This window comes from Scyliorhinus torazame, chromosome 13 (assembly GCF_047496885.1).
Source record: "Scyliorhinus torazame isolate Kashiwa2021f chromosome 13, sScyTor2.1, whole genome shotgun sequence".
Lineage (NCBI taxonomy): Eukaryota > Metazoa > Chordata > Chondrichthyes > Carcharhiniformes > Scyliorhinidae > Scyliorhinus > Scyliorhinus torazame.
The window spans coordinates 36,123,870-36,143,061 of NC_092719.1; the positions used below are offsets into that span (position 1 = coordinate 36,123,870).

Sequence of the window (19,192 nt, forward strand, 5' to 3'; positions counted from 1 at the left end):
GCTTTGCCCAGTTAGAATTAGAGATCAATACTGTTCTCGATGTCAGACAAAAAGTTTTATTTCTGTCACCATCTTTACATTCAACTTTATGCTTTTTACTGATGAACTTTGAAGATGTTATCTATTTTGTTTGAGTAAATGGTTTTTGCGTTGTCTATTACTTCCTTTTTCTTTGCTTAGAAATAATGAGAATTGAACACAAACTTTCCACCTTCTGTGGCATATGTGGTGATTCAGTGCAGTGAGCGGCTTTCTCATTGTGATAACCTTGTCACAACATCCTGGAAGTAAACTTCTATTTTAACTTTTTGAGTACAGTTGTAAAAATAGTGCATCGGGTTTTACGACTTTATAAATCTTACCCACTATATAATAAAATTACAACCAGGTCCTTGAACAGTTACAAAGTGCAACAGCAAATCAGAATGAGTTCTTTGAGAATAATGAACGTAAAGTACTGTCATATAAAGAAATTTGATATTTGTCAGAACGTGATTTTTCTTTTGCGAAATTGCATTTGAATCTAAACCAGCTGAACAAGAACTCAATTGCTGTTTGTGAACTAATTTATTTCTTAATTTCTTTAAGTCGTGAAGGGAAAAGCAGTATTCAGGAACTTTAATTGCATGGTTTGACATTGAATACAATATCTTAATTTGCAGTGTTTTGTACTCTCAAAGCAGTGGTGCTATGATATTCTTGTCTGCGGCATCTTGTAGATTGGTTTAAATCGTAGTCCAAATATTTGTCTGGCACCCGATGTAAAATAACAAAATATCATCTTTGAAACACATATTACCATAAAATGCCAGTGGTACTGTGTCCTCAATTCTGTTTACAGTTTCTCGTACTTAGTTCTTGTCCCTATTTTGTGTGTCTAGATTCTTTGCCTTCACAAGTAGATTTAATTATTTCCAATTTTGAGTGGTGATGCTAGCTAACCCTTTTCCATTTTTTCTCTTGTCTTTTCCCCCTGCACCCCACCCACTCGCCAACCACCCAATCAAAAAAACTTCAACAGTTGCCTGGTAGAAGGAGACGCTAAAGAAGAAATCTTGCAGCCTCCAGAGCCCCAACCAGTACCACCTATCCTCACTCCTTCTCCTCCATCTGCATACCCAGCTGTTACTACTGTGTGGCAAGATAATGACCGATATCATCCCAAGCCAGTGGTGCACTCGTTTACACCACCTTCCACAGATCTCAATGAAAATTACAATAAGCCTGTGGATACTTACAAAAAGATCGAAAATTGTGCTGCACACACTGAACCTATTGAGAAAAAAATAGAAAGAAAACTGAGTATTGAAATAAAGAAGATACCACTCCAAGAAGGACCCAAAAGCTTTGAAGTGTCCCCACTTGGAGGAAACGGTTCTTTTAACAGAGTGCCGTCAAGTAAACTGAAGTCCACTTCAGCAATTGAGATTGAGCAAACAAATAAGTCCATGGAATTGAGCTGTGGACAGGTTTCTGTAAATTCAGAGGTGGATATTCAGCACACTGATGCTGCTCAGGAACAGAGGAATTCTGATGTTGTCTTGAGACCAGTACAATTGCCACTTAAAGAAAGAGCTCATGCCTTGTGGAACAAGGCAAGCCATGAATGTACACCAACTACACTTAGCAAGTCTTCCACTGGTGATAAATTGTACAATACTCAATGCCACTCTTCTAAAGCACCTGCTGTACCAGCAGAGCCATCAGCAAAAGAAATACTTTGCGTTCAGCATTTGGCTGTGGACACCAGTGACCACTGTGTAAATGTGGCACCCCTCAGTTTTACGAATCCTCTCCATTCTGACTCAGAGCTGGAGGAGATGGATGTTGGAAAAGCCGTACCTAAAAATGTTACCAGTATTTTAACAAGTTCCATTGTTACTGCTTCAATACAAAATGAAACCCCATCAGCAAGAAAAATATCACCCATGTCTATTGCCCGGGAACACCCATCCAACAAGTTAAATTTAGGAGTCCAGAAATGTAAGTGTTTACTTCACACTAAGAAATCCAATACTGTTTTGGAGTGGAAGTCATTGATCACTTAATTTTTATGGAGTCTAACATTTTTAAAAACGATATGAAACTTCACTTTGCATTTTGGTTTTAGTTGTATTTTGGACTTTATAGCAGTTGTGTTATATAATGGATGGATATTTAAAAGTTACGCCTATCTTTAAAAAAATGTCTGTTCGCAAGTTCTTCTATGTCCCAAATCCAGGTTCTGCTACAGATCACTGAAAATGCTGGATAAACTCCGCAGTTCTGGCAGCATCTGTGGATCTGTTGAACCCCATTTTAAAAAATTTAAAAAATTTTTTTTAAAAATAAACTTAGTGTACCCAATTAATTTTTTCCAATTAAGGGGCAATATAGCGTGGCCAATCCACCTAGCCTGCACATCTTTGGGTTGTGGGGGCAAAACCCACGCAAACACGGGGAGAATGTGCAAACTCCACACGGACAGTGACCCAGAGCCGTGATCGAACCTGGGACCTTGGTGCTGTGAGGCTGCAGGGCTAACCCACTGCGCCACCGTGCTGCCCTTGAACTCCATTTCTACTCCTCTTCAGTTCTGAAGAAAGGTCACACGGACTCAAAACGTTAATTCTATTTCTGTCTGCGCAGATGCTGCTAGACTATCCAGCATTTTCCGTTTTTATTCCAGATTTCCAGCATCTGCAGTATTTTGCTTTTATAATTCTGTTGTTAAAAAAAATATTTTTATTGAAGTATTTGTAAAATTTTATAACAAAAACAAAAACCAGCAAACATTGAACATTAACATGGTGAAAAAATAGACATTTCCCCAATCGGCTCGATCGACACACACCACATGAAATAACACTTTAACCCCCCCCCCCTTCCCCCTCGGAATGCTGCTACTGCCGACATTTTTAATTTCTCCAAGAAAGTCGACGAATGACTGCCACTTCTGGGAGAACCCTAGCATTGATCCTCTTAAGGCAAACTTTATTTTCTCGAGGCTGAGAAACCCAGCCATGTCATTGACCCAGGTCTCTACACTCGGGGGTTTTGAGTCCCTCCACATTAAAAGGATCCGTCTCCGGGCTACCAGGGAAGCAAAGGCCAGAACATAGAACATAAATAGAACAGTACAGCACAGAACAGGCCCTTCGGCCCTCGATGTTGTGCCGAGCATTGTCCGAAACCAAGATCAAGCTATCCCACTCCCTGTCATTCTGGTGTGCTCCATTTGCCTATCCAATAACCGCTTGAAAGTTGCTAAAGTGTCCGACTCCACTATCACAGCAGGCAGTCCATTCCACACCCTAACCACTCTCTGAGTAAAGAACCTACCTCGGACATCCCTCCTATATCTCCCACCCTGAAGTTTATAGTTATGCCTCCTTGTAACAGCTACATCCACCCGAGGAAATAGTCTTTGAACGTCCACTCTATCTATCCCCCTCATCATCTTATAAACCTCTATTAAGTCGCCTCTCATCCTCCTCCGCTCCAAAGAGAAAAGCGCTAGCTCCCCCAACCTTTCCTCATAAGACCTATCCTGCAAACCAGGCAGCATCCTGGTAAACCTCCTTTGCACTCTTTCCAATGCTTCCACATCCTTCCTACAGTGAGGTGACCACAACTGCACACAATACTCCAAATGTGGTCTCACCAGGGTCATGTACAGTTGCAGCATAACCCCGCGGCTCTTAAACTCAAGCCCCCTGTTAATAAACGCTAACACACCATAGGCCTTCTTCACGGCTCTATCCACTTGAGTGGCAACCTTCAGAGATCTGTGGACATGAACCCCAAGATCTCTCTGTTCCACCACATTCCTCAGAACCCTGCCGTTGACCCTGTAATCCGCATTCAAATGTTTTCTACCAAAACAAATCACCTCGCACTTATCAAGGTTAAACTCCATCTGCCATTTTTCGACCCAGCTCTGCATCCTATCAATGTCTCTTTGCAGCCTACAACAGCCCTCCACCTCATCCACTACTCCACCAATCTTGGTGTCATCAGCAAATTTACTGACCCACCCTTCAGCCCCCTCATCCAAGTCATTGATAAAAATCACAAATAGCAGAGGACCCAGCACTGATCCCTGTGGTACACCGCTGGTAACTGGTCTCTAGTCTGAAAATTTTCCATCCACCACCACCCTCTGTCTTCTATGGGATAGCCGACCATGGAGAACCTTATCAAACGCCTTACTAAAATCCATATATACGAACGTCGGCCTCTTTCACTCCCAGAACCCCCGGATCTTCTGACACTCCAAAGATCGCCACCTCTGGACTCTGCACCACCCGCGTACCTCGCACCTTGAACATAGCCTTGGCAAACCCCTGCCAGAACTCTCCAAGCTTCGGGCATGTCCAAAACAATGGCTAGAGCAAATAATAGCGGGGAGAGGGGGCACCCCTGCCTCGTCCCCCGGTGCAATTTAAAATACCCCGACCTCAGCCGGTTCGTGCACACCCTTGCCACAGGCGCCTGGTACAGCAATCGCACCCACCGAATAAAGTCCTCACCAAACCCAAACCTACCCAGCGCCTCCCACAGGTACTCCCACTCCACCCGATCAAAGGTTTTCTCTGCATTCATTGCTGCCACAACCTCTGCTTCCCCTCCTTCCGAGGGCATCACAACAATATTTAAAAGCCTCCGCACATTGGCATTAAGTTGCCTGCCCTTAACAAATCCAGTCTGGTCTTCCCCTATCACCCCTAGGACACAATCCTCTATCCTTGTGGCCAAGATCTTAGCCAATAGTTTGGCATCCACATTTAGAAGCGAGATAGGCCTGTAAGACCCACATTGTTCAGCGTCCTTCTCCTGTTTAAGAATGAGTGAGTTCGAGCCCTGCGACAATGTAGGGAGGAGGATTCCCTTCTCTCTAGCCTCATTAAAGGTCCTCATCACCAGTGGGTTCAATGTCTCTGAAAGTTTCTTTAAAAATTCCACCGGAAAGCCATCCGGCCCCGGAGCTTTTCCCGACTGCATGCCCTTACCCCTTAATAATTTCTTCTATCTCGATCGGGGCCCCCAGCCCCTCCACCAGGCCCTCCAGCACCCTCAGGAACCTCAACTGGTCCAGAAATTGCCTCATCCCTTCCGCTCCCGCCGGGGGTTCCGACTCATATAATTTGCTGTAGAATTCCGTAAAAACCTCATGGGGCCCAAGACCAAATTACCCTCCTTATTCTTTACCCCACCAATCTCCCAGGCCGCCTCTCTCTTCCTAAGCTGGTGTGCCAGCATTCTGCTCGCTTTCTCCCCATACTCATAAACTGCCCCCGTAGCCTTTCTCAGCTGTTCTATTGCTTTCCCTGTGGTCAGCAATTCAAACTCCCGTCTGTAGCTTACGCCGCTCCCTCAGGAGCCCCGCTTCTGGGGCCTCCGCATAACTCCTATCCACCCGAAGTATCTCCTCCACTAATCTCTCCCTCTCCGCCCTTTCCTTCTTTTCTATATGAGACCGGATCGCTATTAGTTCCCCTCTAACAACTGCCTTCAGGGCTTTCCAGACTGTTGCTGCCGATACCTCTCCCGTGTCGTTTGTTTCCAGGTAGTCCGGGATATTCTTATTTACCCGCCTGCAAACCACCTCGGCCGCTAACAACCCCACATCTTGTCTCCACAGCGGACGCTGCCCTCTTTCCTCCCTAAGCCGCAAATCCACCCCGTGAGGGGCATGGTCCGAGACTGTAATCGCCGAGTATTCCATTCCTGCCACTTTCAGGATCAATGCCCTGCCCATAACAAAAAAGTCAATACGGGAATAAACTTTGTGGATGTGGGAGAAAAAAGAAAACTCCTTTACCCTCGGCCGTGTGAACCTCCAGGGGCCAATGCCCCCCATCTGCTCCATAAAGCCCTTCAATTCCTTTGCTGCCGCCGTAATGATCAAGTTGTGTGACTCTAGGTCCGGGATTTTGCCTAACGCGCGCATCATAAAGTCCACGTCGTCCCAGTTCGGGGCATAGACGCTTATATACCTACCCCCTTTATATACCTATCCCCTTTATCAGCCACAATTCTCTCGGCCTCAAATGCCACTCGCTTACTAATCAAAATTGCTACCCCCTTGGTCTTCGAGTCCAGTCCTGAGTGGAACACCTGACTAACCCAACCCTTCCTTAATATCATCTGGTCTGTGACCTTTAGATGTGTCTCCTGGAGCATTGCCACGTCTGCCTTTAGTCCCTTTAAATGTGTGAACACGCGTGCTCTCTTAACTGGCCCATTCAGACCTCTCGCGTTCCACGTAATCAGCCTGGGCGGGGGGCTGCTACCCCCCCCCCCTCCCCCCACCACCATAGCACCCCCCCCCCCCTCCCCCCACCACCATAGCACCCCCCCCCCCCCCCCCCCCACCCCACCATAGCACCAGAAACCTAATCTCCCAAGTCAGACACCAACTGAACACTAGCTCACACCCCACTGCGCTTCCGAGAGTCAGCTCCCCCATGCTGACCCCGATAACCCCCGCCCCTGGAGCCGACCAGACCATCACCTTATTGTTCGGACCCCTCTCCCCACATAGAAAAAACCTATTTACAGGATCACATTCCCCAGTAAGTAAACAACAGCTCTCAAGAAGACATTAACATCACCATAAAACAGAACAGAAACACTCACTTAAAACAAAACCCATTCTCCCCGAAGGATAATGCTAACTTCAGGGCCCCCCCCAGTATCAACTCCCTGCGAAACAAAGCGCCCTCCCCCCATCCCTCCAGCCCATTCTCTCGCCCAAGACTAAATACAATCTTGTTTAAAACAGAACACAATTACAAACCACTGCCACATCCCATCTCTGGAGCTTAAGTGTTTTTTTACTCGAGTCCAAGTTCTCTTTAATAAATGTCCAAACATCATCTGGCGACTCGAAATAGTAGTGCCGATCTTCATGCGTTAGCCACCGCCTCGCTGGGTATAGCACCCCAAACTTCACTCCCTTCTTAAAGAGGGTCGCCGTTGCCCAGTTGAACCCAGCACGTCTCTTGGCCAGCTCCGCTCCCAGATCCTGATAGATGCGCACCTCACTGTTCTCCCACTTGCTGCTTCGTTCCTTCTTGGCCCACTGCAAGACGCGCACCTTATCTGAAAAATGGTGAAAACGAACCACCATGGCCCTCGGCGGGTCATTCGCCTTGGGCTTCCTTGCAAGGGCTCTGTGCGCTCCGTCCAGCTCTAGGGGTCGAGGGAAAGTCCCCGCTCCCATCAGCGACTCCAGCATACCCTACACATATGCTCCCGCATCTGGTCCCTCAATGCCTTCAGGAAGGCCAACGATTCTTACATTCTGCCTCCTGGTCCTGCTCTCCAGCTCCTCCTGGATCTTCCTGTGGCGGTCATCTAGCACCTCCACCTTGTGCTCCAGTACAGTTATCTTGTCCTCTTGGTTGGATGGTTTTAACTCTATCTCCTTAATCGCTTTCCCCTGGGCCGCCTGAGTCGCGACCATTTGGTCGATCGATGCTTTCATCGGGTCAAGTGTATCCTCTTTTAGCTCGGCAAAGCAACTCTTGAAGAACTCCATCTGCTGCTCCTTCGGCCAATGAGCCACCGCTCCCTGGTCCTTGCCGTCTGCCATGTTTCGCCGCACTGCCAGCTCCACTCTCTTCCCTCTATCGGGACTAACTCATTTCACACAGCCACTTCTGGTCCAGCTATCCATACATCCGGGGGGGAATCCTCCTTACTATTGCTCACTCCACCGCTTTATTTCATAAAGTCCACAAAAAACCGGGAAAAAAGGACCAAAGGTCTGTTTCAGGCGGGAGCTATTGAATGTGCGACCTCCTCCTCCATGGCCGCCACCGGAAGTCCTTTTATTATTTTGTTATAGATCAATGGTTTTAGAGCATAATTTGCATATGCTATCTCTACATGTGTATATATATATATTTATGAAAATTATAGGGTTTTAATTCTAAGATATTGCTAAGAGATTATTTTACAATAATGGTTATGCTAATCTAGATTAAAATATATGCCGAGAAATAGTTAATGTACAAGTTTAACAAAGTACAATATTTGCATAAAAATTGACAGTTTTGAAAGATTAATTACTTGTCAAAGAAAAAAAAATCTTGCCTTGTTCCTTGAGCAGCTTCTACCATTTTGCACCCATAACAATTGACAACCAAGTTAAATTCCTACAAAAAAAAAGTTGTAAATGGTGCTGGGTGAAAATTGGTTTTAATCCAGATCTGATCATTTTAATTCAACTGTTTCACTACTCGTGAAGTCCAGAGTATAGCTATTTTCAGCTTTTAATGTAGCCTGCTTTTTTAAAGCAGGTCAGAAATAAAGACATTTCTTTTAAAAGTGTGATATCTGGAGTAAAGAAAATCTCTACAAAATTTTAGAAACATTTTGGCAAAAACAAAAAAAAATTTCTGTATACATTTTCTCTCTGTATAAATTGTTTGTACAATTCATTGTTCAGAGGCATTGTTACAGGAGTTATCTCTCAGCCAGTGGGCCCTAGTATAAGGCACTTGATTGGTAGTGTTTAATTATTTTTTCACTTTGTGATTTGGTATTAAAATGCAAAGGGAAATGGTATATATCTTAGTTGGTTTAAGTATTGAACTTTATTTAGAGTTCAGAGAAGAGTGATCGATGTTATTCTGAGATGTAGAATTCTAACGTTTTTATATTTTTGCTATTCTTGTTGCGTGTGTTAAGCTGTGGTTTTGTTACTTCGGTGAGAAAAATGCAGTATGTATTGAAAAGGCTACCCACAAGAAGTGTTGTGCATTTTGTTTCCTTTGCAACTTCTCTGTAGGTATTTCGGTACCTCTCTTTTTAGGAGGTTCTCTATATTGTCATTCTGTTTTCTATAAGGTGGAAGGATATTTCCACCATCTATATAACTCTCATGAAGCGGGCGCTAGAATACTCATCCGGTATCTAAACTGGTTCAGCCATCGCAGCATTTGGAGCTTGACGCCATCCAGGACTAAGCTGTCTGTTTGATCAGTGCCCCTGCTACTCCCTTCACGACTGGTGCATTGTGTCTTCAGTACATGCTACCTTTAGCAGCTTTGTGACCTTTACTGTGAAGAAGGATAAAAGCAGCAGCATCATGGGAACATTGTCAGCTACGAGTTCACCTGCAAGTCACCTAGCGTACCGATTTGGACATTTGATGCCATTCCTTTATTGCTGAGTCAAAATCTTAATGACCTAACACTATGGTGGGAATACCATTGCTACAGTGACTGCAGTGGATTAAGTAGCAACCCACCACCGCCTCAATGTAGCTCGGGGATGTGTGCTATTTTAAAAAAATAACATCCTACGGGCTATCCAGCGACTTCCGGCAGAATAAGTGGAAATAAAAATTAGAAACTCGCTTCCCTCTATTTTTCTCCTCCCCTCTTAATTACCCTTCTGCTCCTCCCAATATTTGTAGCTTAATAGAATAGGCACCTTCAGAAGCCATTAATGCTGTGCTGATTTTAACCTGTTTAAAGTTCCGTTTCAATATCTAATGGATGGGATTAAAGATCCTAATGATCATCATAGGTGTTAAAAAAACACTAGGGAGGGGACACAAATGACATGTACCTACCTGACCATGGCTAAAGATTGTGATTACAATATTAGCTGCACACTACAATAACCTCTTTATATGGTAGCTTTAATGTCATAAAGTGCTCCAAGATGCTTTACAAGAGCAATATAAAACAAACTATGACACAAAGCCACATAAAGTAGATACTCGGTCAGATAACCAAAAGCTTCATCAAAGTGGTAGTGGGAGTGTCTTAAAGCAGAGAACCAAGGTAGAAAGACGGTGTAGACTGGAAATTCCAGAGCTTAGAGCCTAGGCCACCAATGGGCAAACGCTGAAAAGCAGATGTTCTAGAAGCCAAAATTCGAAAAGTGTAGAGAATCTCCAAGGTTGTGAAACTGGAAGCTACAGCAGGCAGGGAGGTTCAAGGCCATGGATGGATTTTAAACAAAGGTGAGAATTTAAAAATTGAGGCGCTGCTTAGCCTGAAATAGTGTAGGCGAGAGATGGTAGGTGAATGGGTGCGAGTTGGGACACAGGCAGCACAGTTTTAGATGACCTCCCTTTTGAGGGAGAATGGAGACCAGCCAAGAGAGTGTTGAATAATTTATTATAATAATCGCTTATTGTCACAAGTAGGCTTCAATGAAGTTACTGTGAAAAGCCCCTAGTCGCCACATTCGCCTGTTCGGGGAGGCTGGTACGGGAATTGAAACCGCGCTGCTGGCATTTTTCTGCATTACAAGCCAGCTGTTTAGCCCACTGTGCTAAACCAGCCTCTAATTTAGAGGTAATGGAGAGTTTCGACAGAAGATGAGCTGTGCCGGGAAAAGCTGGGTGATGTTACAAGGTGGAACTAAGCAGTCTTAATGGTAGCATGAATATGAGATCAGATGTGATGCCAAGATTCCAAACAAACTGGTTTAATCTCAGACTTGCCAGGGTAAAGGACAGAGTTGGTAGCTAGGGTACAGACTCTGGAGCAGGGACAAAAAACAATGGCTTCAGTTTTTCCAATATTTAATTGAAAGTTTCTACTCCTCCTGTACTGGATATCAGAAAATCAGTCTGATAATTTAGCAATTGGAGAGGAGTTGAGTGAGGTGGTGCTGTCAGCAAACTGACCCTGTGCTTTCAGATAATGTCACCGAGGGGAAGCATGTAGATGAGAAATAGGCGGGGATGAAGCCTCGAAGACTGCAAAGGATAGCAGAAGTCTTTTGGGAATCAGAGAATTTCTCCTAGATGAGCAATTATTAAATGATACGTAAGTAATACTTAAAGGTTTAGTGTCTTGCGATGCAGATTGTGAATAATTGAGAATGGAGGAGTTAGAAGCTTTGAGAAAGTCTCCTAAAATAAGATATCAGATTCAATGGATGTGCAGTACAAAATTGGACTTGACATTTATGCAATTCCACTGCAATATTTGGGGAAAATTTGCATAGGATTAAATGTTACTTTGTCTGTTTGCTCAAGGTGTCCCAGATTGAATGAAATGGATGTTTGTAACAAAGTATTAAAATATTTGAAGTGTTTTATAAAAAAAAATAAAACATTTTAGAGTACCCAATTCATTTTTCCAATTAAGGGGCAATTTAGCATGGCCAATCCACCTACCCTGCACATCTTTGGGCTGTGGGGGCGAAACACGCAGACACGGGGAGAATGTGCAAACTCCACACGGACAGTGACCCAGAGCCGGGATCGAACCTGGGACCTCGGCGCCATGAGTCAACAGGGCTAATCCACTGTGCCACCGTGCTGTCCTATTTTTGAAGTGTTAATGACCAAACTCTGGTGATAGGTTCCAATCATGAAGGAGTTGGATGCTACTGGAGTGAAGTACATTTATACTCTGCAGCATTTAACTACGTTTAAACCAATCTCTTCTGTTCATTAAATACTGCTCAGTTTAGAAGCTTTATCTATCTTTCACCATAGTGTTGGAGAAAATTGAGTATAAAAATCCCTAGTGAGCAGCATTGGCTTGATTCTACGGTCAAGATAACAGTTAGGCAAATGGCTTTCTATTATCTATGCCTAAACAGTGCATTTTAAAACTGGGTATTCAAAACTGGCGTCTTAACTTAACCATTCCACTGTTAGCTTTGTTCAAACCACATATCACTGCCTGCCGCACCACTGTTCATTAAATGGCCGGGTGGCACGGCATGATGGCACTGTGGTTGCTGCCTCGCAATGCCAGGGACCCAAGTTCAATTCCAGCTTGGGTGACTGTCTGTGTGGAGTTTGCACATTCTCCCCGTGTCTCCCTAGGTTTCCTCCGGGTGCTCCGGTTTCTTCCCGCAGTCCAAAGATGTGAAGGTTAGGTGGATTGGCCATGATAAAATTGTCCCTTGGTGTCCAAAGGTTTAGAAAAGGTTAAGGGTTGTTGAGCTAGGGCGGTGGAGTGGACTTGGGTGGAGAGCTCTTTCAGAAGGTCGGTGCAGACTCGATGGGCCGAATGGCCTCCTTCTGCACTGTAAGGATTCTATGAAATGTGATGTATTTGCCCGGTAGATCTTTTAAATAATTATGGTTGAGATTTTATATTTGTGAAATAAAATAGCGCAACAACATTGTTGTGTTTCCCCCCACTCCATCTTTGTGTGCCCCTCCCTGTTAAAACCCTCTAGAGGGACAGAGCTCGTGTAGCATCTGCTTCCCCTCCTACATCTGAGTATGAGCTACTCAGGTGACTAGGAGGCGGAGCCTCCTAATTGGAGGGGCGCCCCACAGAATATAAACCCCACCCTGGAAACAGTTCACGGAAGGAGACCCTGCGGGGAGTGGAGAGGAGTGATTATTGTGACTAGTGTGGAATAAAGTGAGTTGTACCCTGTCAGCCTTGCCTCTCATGGAGTTTCTGCCTCCGTCTACAACACTGGCGAAAAAGATGGGATGGACCCAGACCGACCCCGAGTTGTCGAGGGTCCGACATATGGTCCAATATGGGGCCTGACATAAGGCGATACCAGAAGAGCTGAGGGCCTACATCGCCAAGGTACCCGAGATGAGTGTCAAAGACTGCATCCTTCTGTTGTGGAAGCGGGTGGTTGTACCCAAAAGGGAGCACGCGCCCCTGTTGAAAGATCTCCAAAATGGGCACCCTGGGTGGCCAAGATGAAAATGTTGGTGCGCAGATACGTTTGGTGGCCCGGACTGGATGGCAAAATTGATCAGGTGGCCCGAAATTGCACCCCATGCCAGGAACACCAGAAGGCCCCACCGGCAGTCCCGATGCACCCCTGGGAGTGGCCTGGGAAGCCTTGATCCCATGTACACAACAACTTTTGCCGGCCCATTTCAAGGGGCCACATTCCTTATCAGTGGGTGCCCAGTCGAGTGGCTGGAAGTACACCGGGTCCCCACGGCGACCACACGAGCAACAACGGACAGACTGAGGGCCATGTTTTAGCACGCATGGACTGCCCGAGGTCCCGGTGTCCGACAATGGGACAGCGTTCTCAAGCCAGGAGTTCGCTTCGTTCATAGTCACGAATAGCATCAGGCACGTGCGGATGGTCCCGTACCATCCAGCCTCCAATGGGCTAGCCAAATGAGCGGTGCAAACGTTCAAAAGAGCCATGAGAAAGGTGACCTTGGGGTCGTGGGAAAGGCGCTTGGCACGGTTTCTTTTCACTAATCGTACGACGCCTCACTCCACAACCGGCATTGCACCGGCAGAGTTGCTCATGGGGCAACCTCGTCCTCCCCGACGTTGGGCCACAGGTCCATCAGCGGCAGGACCGCTCAGACGGGCTCTCACCGCCGCCCACAGGCATGCACCTTCACGACAGCTGACACGGTTTATGTGAGGAACTTGTGGACCAGAGCCGCATGGATCCCTTGATTAGTCCTCCGCACAACGGGGCCAGCCTCCTACACAATCCAGGTACAGGGCGCAGAGACACACTGCCACCGTGACCACTTAAGACGACGCAACCTAGAACCACTGGCATATAGCCGGGAGGCCCAATGCAGGACCCGGACTCTGTCACCCGTACGACAGAAGGAGCCCCGAAACCAGAGGGGAACCAGGGCCCCACCCGCCCGTTCTGCCTCCTCTTGACCATTGAGATGCCGGGTGGGCCTGGGGTGCCCGTGGACCCAGTCAATGATCGAGTAGACAGCGAGACAGATTCCGATATGGACATTGGACCACCCGCGGACGATACGGCAGCACCAAATGTACCAGCAGCCTTGCGTTCATCATGGAAACGCCGGTCGCCAGCATGCTACACACCTCCTGGGCCGGCTGTACCCCCCTGGAACTCCACACACAACCCGGGCGGCAATGGGATCCTCCACCTGAGGACATGGACATCCTGGACTTTGGAGAGGTGGGGGGTGGGGAGACAGGGACAGTGCTCGTATAGCATCCACTTCCCCTCCTACAAATATTTTAAGCTTATTGACAACTCAAGAATGCAAAAGAATCAGCAACATGCTAAAAACAGTCACGAAAATCAGTGATATGCTAAAGGCATTTACAAGACACCAATAAAAAAACACCAGCTCTCAAGCAAGCAAACACCCCCAGCCCCCCTAACGGTGACCCCACATCGACGGAAAGGCACGCAAACAAAGAGCACAGACCACCAGAAAAGGACATACACGGTGTGAGAGAAACACCCCCCTCTCCAGAGGATGCACAGTTCAGCCCCAAACAGTTTCTTTACAAAACAAAAAGTCAAAATATAGAGCAACCACAAGAAACTCAACAAACAGTTAAGTACAAGGCAAAGCTGCCAGCCCATGCTCCATTTCGTGTCCATTCTCTTACACTTTCAGCCCAGTAGCAGGCCAACCAAAATCCGCCCTATGCTCAACTCACAGCCCATAAGCAGAGTGGCAGCCAGTAACAAGTAAGAGACACAGGCGTGGCAACTGAAGGGCAGGCAAGCTCGATCCTCTCTCTCCCCTGCAAGCAACTACCCCTCCATCCAACCGGTCATAGCACCGTTAACCCTTGTCGTAGGCCAGGCTTCAACATCTGAAAAAGGCAGCCAGCGTACAGAATAACACCCCAGGTCCAGAAACAGGGTTATAGCCAGAAGCAGCAGAAACTCAAAGTAGGATTCCCCTCTTCACCTCAGAGTATGAGCTACTCGGGTGACGATGGGGAGAGCTTCCTCTTAAATGGAGATCCCCACAGAATATAAATCCCGACCTGGAATCAGTTCGGAGAAGGTGACCCTGCGGGAAGTGGAGAAGAGTGATTATTGTGACTAGTGTGGAATGAAGTGAGCTGTACCCTGTCAGCCTGGCATTTCGTGGAGTCTTTGCCGCCGTCCACAACAGCACCCCCACCCCAATCCATCTTTGTGTGTGTGTCCACTTCATCTTTGTATGTGTGTCCACTCCATCTTTGTGTGTGTGTCCACTCCATCTTTGTGTGTGTGTCCACTCCATCTTTGTGTGTGTGTGTGTCCACTCCATCTTCTCGTGTGTCCCACTCCATATTGTGTCTGTCCCACTCCATATTGTGTCTGTCCCACTCCATGTCGTGCGTGTCCCACTCCATGTCGTGCGTGTCCCACTCCATGTCGTGCGTGTCCCACTCCGTCGTGTGCGTGTCCCACTCCGTCGTGTGCGTGTCCCACTCCGTCGTGTGCGTGTGTATGTGTGTCCCCACTCCAGTGTGTGTGTCCACTCCAGTGTGTGTGTCCACTCCAGTGTGTGTGTCCACTCCAGTGTGTGTGTCCGTCCACTCCAGTGTGTGTCCGTCCACTCCAGTGTGTGTCCGTCCACTCCATCGTGTGTGTGTCCCCCCACTCCATCGTGTGTGTGTGTGTGTCCCACTCCATCGTGTGTGTCCGTGTGTGTCCCACTCCATCGTGTGTGTCCGTGTGTGTCCCACTCCGTCGTGTGTGTCCGTGTGTGTCCCACTCCGTCGTGCGCGTGTCCCACTCCGTCGTGCGCGTGTCCCACTCCATCTTGCGCGTGTGTGTGTGTGTATGTGTGTGTCCACTCCAGTGTGTGTGTCCACTCCAGTGTGTGTGTCCACTCCAGTGTGTGTGTCCACTCCAGTGTGTGTCCACTCCAGTGTGTGTGTCCACTCCATCGTGTGTGTGTGTCCACCCACTCCATCGTGTGTGTGTGTGTGTCCCACTCCAGTCTGTGTGTGTGTGTCCCACTCCAGTCTGTGTGTGTGTGTCCCACTCCAGTCTGTGTGTGTGTGTCTCCACTCCAGTCTGTGTGTGTGTGTCTCCACTCCAGTCTGTGTGTGTGTGTCTCCACTCCAGTCTGTGTGTGTGTGTCTCCACTCCAGTCTGTGTGTGTGTGTCTCCACTCCAGTCTGTGTGTGTGTGTCTCCACTCCAGTCTGTGTGTGTGTCTCCACTCCAGTCTGGGTGTGTGTGTGTGTGTGTGTGTGTGTGTCTCCACTCCAGTCTGTGTGTGTGTGTGTGTCTCCACTCGTGTGTGTGTGTGTGTATGTGTGTGTCTCCACTCCTGTGTGTGTGTCTCCACTCCTGTGTGTGTGTCTCCACTCCTGTGTGTGTGTCTCCACTCCTGCGTGTGTGTCTCCACTCCTGCGTGTGTGTCTCCACTCCTGCGTGTGTGTCTCCACTCGTCTGTGTGTGTGTGTCTCCACTCGTCTGTGTGTGTGTGTCTCCACTCGTCCGTGTGTGTGTGTCTCCACTCGTCTGTGTGTGTGTGTCTCCACTCGTCTGTGTGTGTGTGTGTCTCCAGTCTGTGTGTGTTTCTCCACTCCAGTCTGTGTGTGTTTCTCCACTCCAGTCTGTGTGTGTGTCCACTCGTCTGTGTGTGTGTGTCTCCACTCGTCTGTGTGTGTGTGTCTCCACTCCAGTCTGTGTGTGTTTCTCCACTCCAGTCTGTGTGTGTGTCTCCACTCGTCTGTGTGTGTGTGTGTCTCCACTCGTCTGTGTGTGTGTGTGTCTCCACTCGTCTGTGTGTGTGTGTGTCTCCACTCGTCTGTATGTGTGTCTCCACTCGTCTGTATGTGTGTCTCCACTCGTCTGTGTGTGTGTGTCTCCACTCGTCTGTGTGTTTGTGTCTCCACTCGTCTGTGTGTGTGTGTCTCCACTCCAGTCTGTGTGTGTGTCTCCACTCCAGTCTGTGTGTGTGTGTCTCCACTCCATCGTGTGTGTGTGTCTCTCCACTCCATCGTGTGTGTCTCTCCACTCCATCGTGTGTGTCTCTCCACTCCATCGTGTGTGTCTCTCCACTCCATCGTGTGTGTCTCCACTCCATCGTGTGTGTCTCTCCACTCCATCGTGTGTGTCTCTCCACTCCATCGTGTGTGTCTCTCCACTCCATCGTGTGTGTCTCTCCACTCCATCGTGTGTGTCTCTCCACTCCATCGTGTGTGTCTCTCCACTCCATCGTGTGTGTCTCTCCACTCCATCGTGTGTGTCTCTCCACTCCATCGTGTGTGTCTCTCCACTCCATCGTGTGTGTCTCTCCACTCCATCGTGTGTGTCTCTCCACTCCATCGTGTGTGTCTCTCCACTCCATCGTGTGTGTGTCTCCACTCCATCGTGTGTGTGTCTCCACTCCAGTCTGTGTGTGTCCCCACTCTATATCGTCCTGTATGTGTCCGTCCCCGCTCTATATCGTCCTGTGTGTGTGTGTGTCCGTCCCCTCTCCGCCGTCGTGTGTGTCTCCACTCCAGTCTGTGTGTTTCTCCACTCCAGTCTGTGTGTGTCTCCACTCGTCTGTGTGTGTGTCTCCACTCGTCTGTGTGTGTGTCTCCACTCGTCTGTGTGTGTCTCCACTCGTCTGTGTGTGTGTCTCCACTCGTCTGTGTGTGTGTCTCCACTCGTCTGTGTGTGTGTCTCCACTCGTCTGTGTGTGTGTCTCCACTCGTCTGTGTGTGTGTCTCCACTCGTCTGTGTGTGTCTCCACTCGTGTCTGTGTGTGTGTGTCTCCACTCGTGTGTGTGTGTGTGTGTGTGTGTGTCTCCACTCGTCTGTGTGTGTGTGTGTGTCTCCACTCGTCTGTGTGTGTGTGTGTATCTCCACTCGTCTGTGTGTGTGTGTGTCTCCACTCCAGTCTCTGTGTGTGTCTGTGTGTGTGTCTCCACTCCAGTCTGTGTGTGTGTCTCCACTCCAGTCTGTGTGTGTCTGTGTGTGTGTCTCCACTCCAGTGTGTGTGTCTCCACTCCATCTCGTGTGTGTCTCTCCACTCCATCTCGTGTGTGTCTCTCCACTCCATCTCGTGTGTGTCTCTCCACTCCATCTCGTGTGTGTCTCTCCACTCCATCTCGTGTGTGTCTCTCCACTCCATCTCGTGTGTGTCTCTCCACTCCATCTCGTGTGTGTGTCTCCACTCCAGTGTGTGTGTGTCTCCACTCCAGTGTGTGTGTGTCTCCACTCCAGTGTGTGTGTGTCTCCACTCCAGTGTGTGTGTGTCTCCACTCCAGTGTGTGTGTGTCTCCACTCCAGTGTGTGTGTGTCTCCACTCCAGTGTGTGTGTGTCTCCACTCCAGTGTGTGTGTGTCTCCACTCCAGTGTGTGTGTGTCTCCACTCCAGTGTGTGTGTCTCCACTCCAGTGTGTGTGTCTCCACTCCAGTGTGTGTGTCTCCACTCCAGTGTGTGTGTCTCCACTCCAGTGTGTGTGTCTCCACTCCAGTGTGTGTGTCTCCACTCCAGTGTGTGTGTCTCCACTCCAGTGTGTGTCTCTCCACTCCATCTCGTGTGTGTCTCTCCACTCCATCTCGTGTGTGTCTCTCCACTCCATCTCGTGTGTGTCTCTCCACTCCATCTCGTGTGTGTCTCTCCACTCCATCTCGTGTGTGTCTCTCCACTCCAGTGTGTGTGTGTCTCCACTCCAGTGTGTGTGTGTCTCCACTCCAGTGTGTGTGTGTCTCCACTCCAGTGTGTGTGTCTCCACTCCAGTGTGTGTGTCTCCACTCCAGTGTGTGTGTCTCCACTCCAGTGTGTGTGTGTCTCCACTCCAGTGTGTGTGTGTCTCCACTCCAGTGTGTGTGTGTCTCCACTCCAGTGTGTGTGTGTCTCCACTCCAGTGTGTGTGTGTCTCCACTCCAGTGTGTGTGTGTCTCCACTCCAGTGTGTGTGTGTCTCCACTCCAGTGTGTGTGTGTCTCCACTCCAGTGTGTGTGTGTGTCTCCACTCCATCGTGTGTGTGTGTCTCCACTCCAGTCTGTGTGTGTCTCCACTCCAGTCTGCGTGTGTCTCCACTCCAGCCTGTGTGTGTGTGTGTGTGCGTGTCTCCACTCCAGTCTGTGTGTGTGTGTGTGTGTCTCTCCACTCCAGTCTGTGTGTCTCTCCACTCCAGTCTGTGTGTCTCCACTCCAGTCTGTGTGTGTCCCCACTCTATATCGTCCTGTATGTGTCCGTCCCCGCTCTATATCGTCCTGTGTGTGTGTGTCCGTCCCCTCTCCGCCGTCGTGTGTGTCTCCACTCCAGTCTGTGTGTGTGTGTGTGTCTCCACTCCAGTCTGTGTGTGTCTCCACTCCAGTCTGTGTGTGTCTCCACTCGTGTGTGTGTCTCCACTCGTGTGTGTGTCTCCACTCGTGTGTGTGTCTCCACTCGTGTGTGTGTGTGTGTGTGTGTGTGTGTGTGTCTCCACTCCTGTGTGTGTGTGTGTCTCCACTCCTGTGTGTGTGTGTGTCTCCACTCCTGTGTGTGTGTGTGTCTCCACTCCTGTGTGTGTGTGTGTCTCCACTCCTGTGTGTGTGTGTGTCTCCAC

At 48.3% G+C, this 19,192-nt stretch overlaps 1 protein-coding gene across 6 annotated transcripts in view; it reads left to right on the forward strand.

Moving 5' to 3' along the window:
• The window catches only part of LOC140387960 (tyrosine-protein phosphatase non-receptor type 12-like), a 198,333-nt gene that overhangs the window by 123,416 nt on the left and 55,725 nt on the right, over positions 1-19,192 (forward strand). For all 6 annotated transcript variants that reach the window (XM_072471346.1, XM_072471345.1, XM_072471348.1 and 3 more), the window contains exon 13: positions 1,022-1,983. In XM_072471346.1, the coding sequence (XP_072327447.1) occupies positions 1,022-1,983 (962 nt within the window). The remainder of the gene's footprint in view (positions 1-1,021; positions 1,984-19,192) is intronic.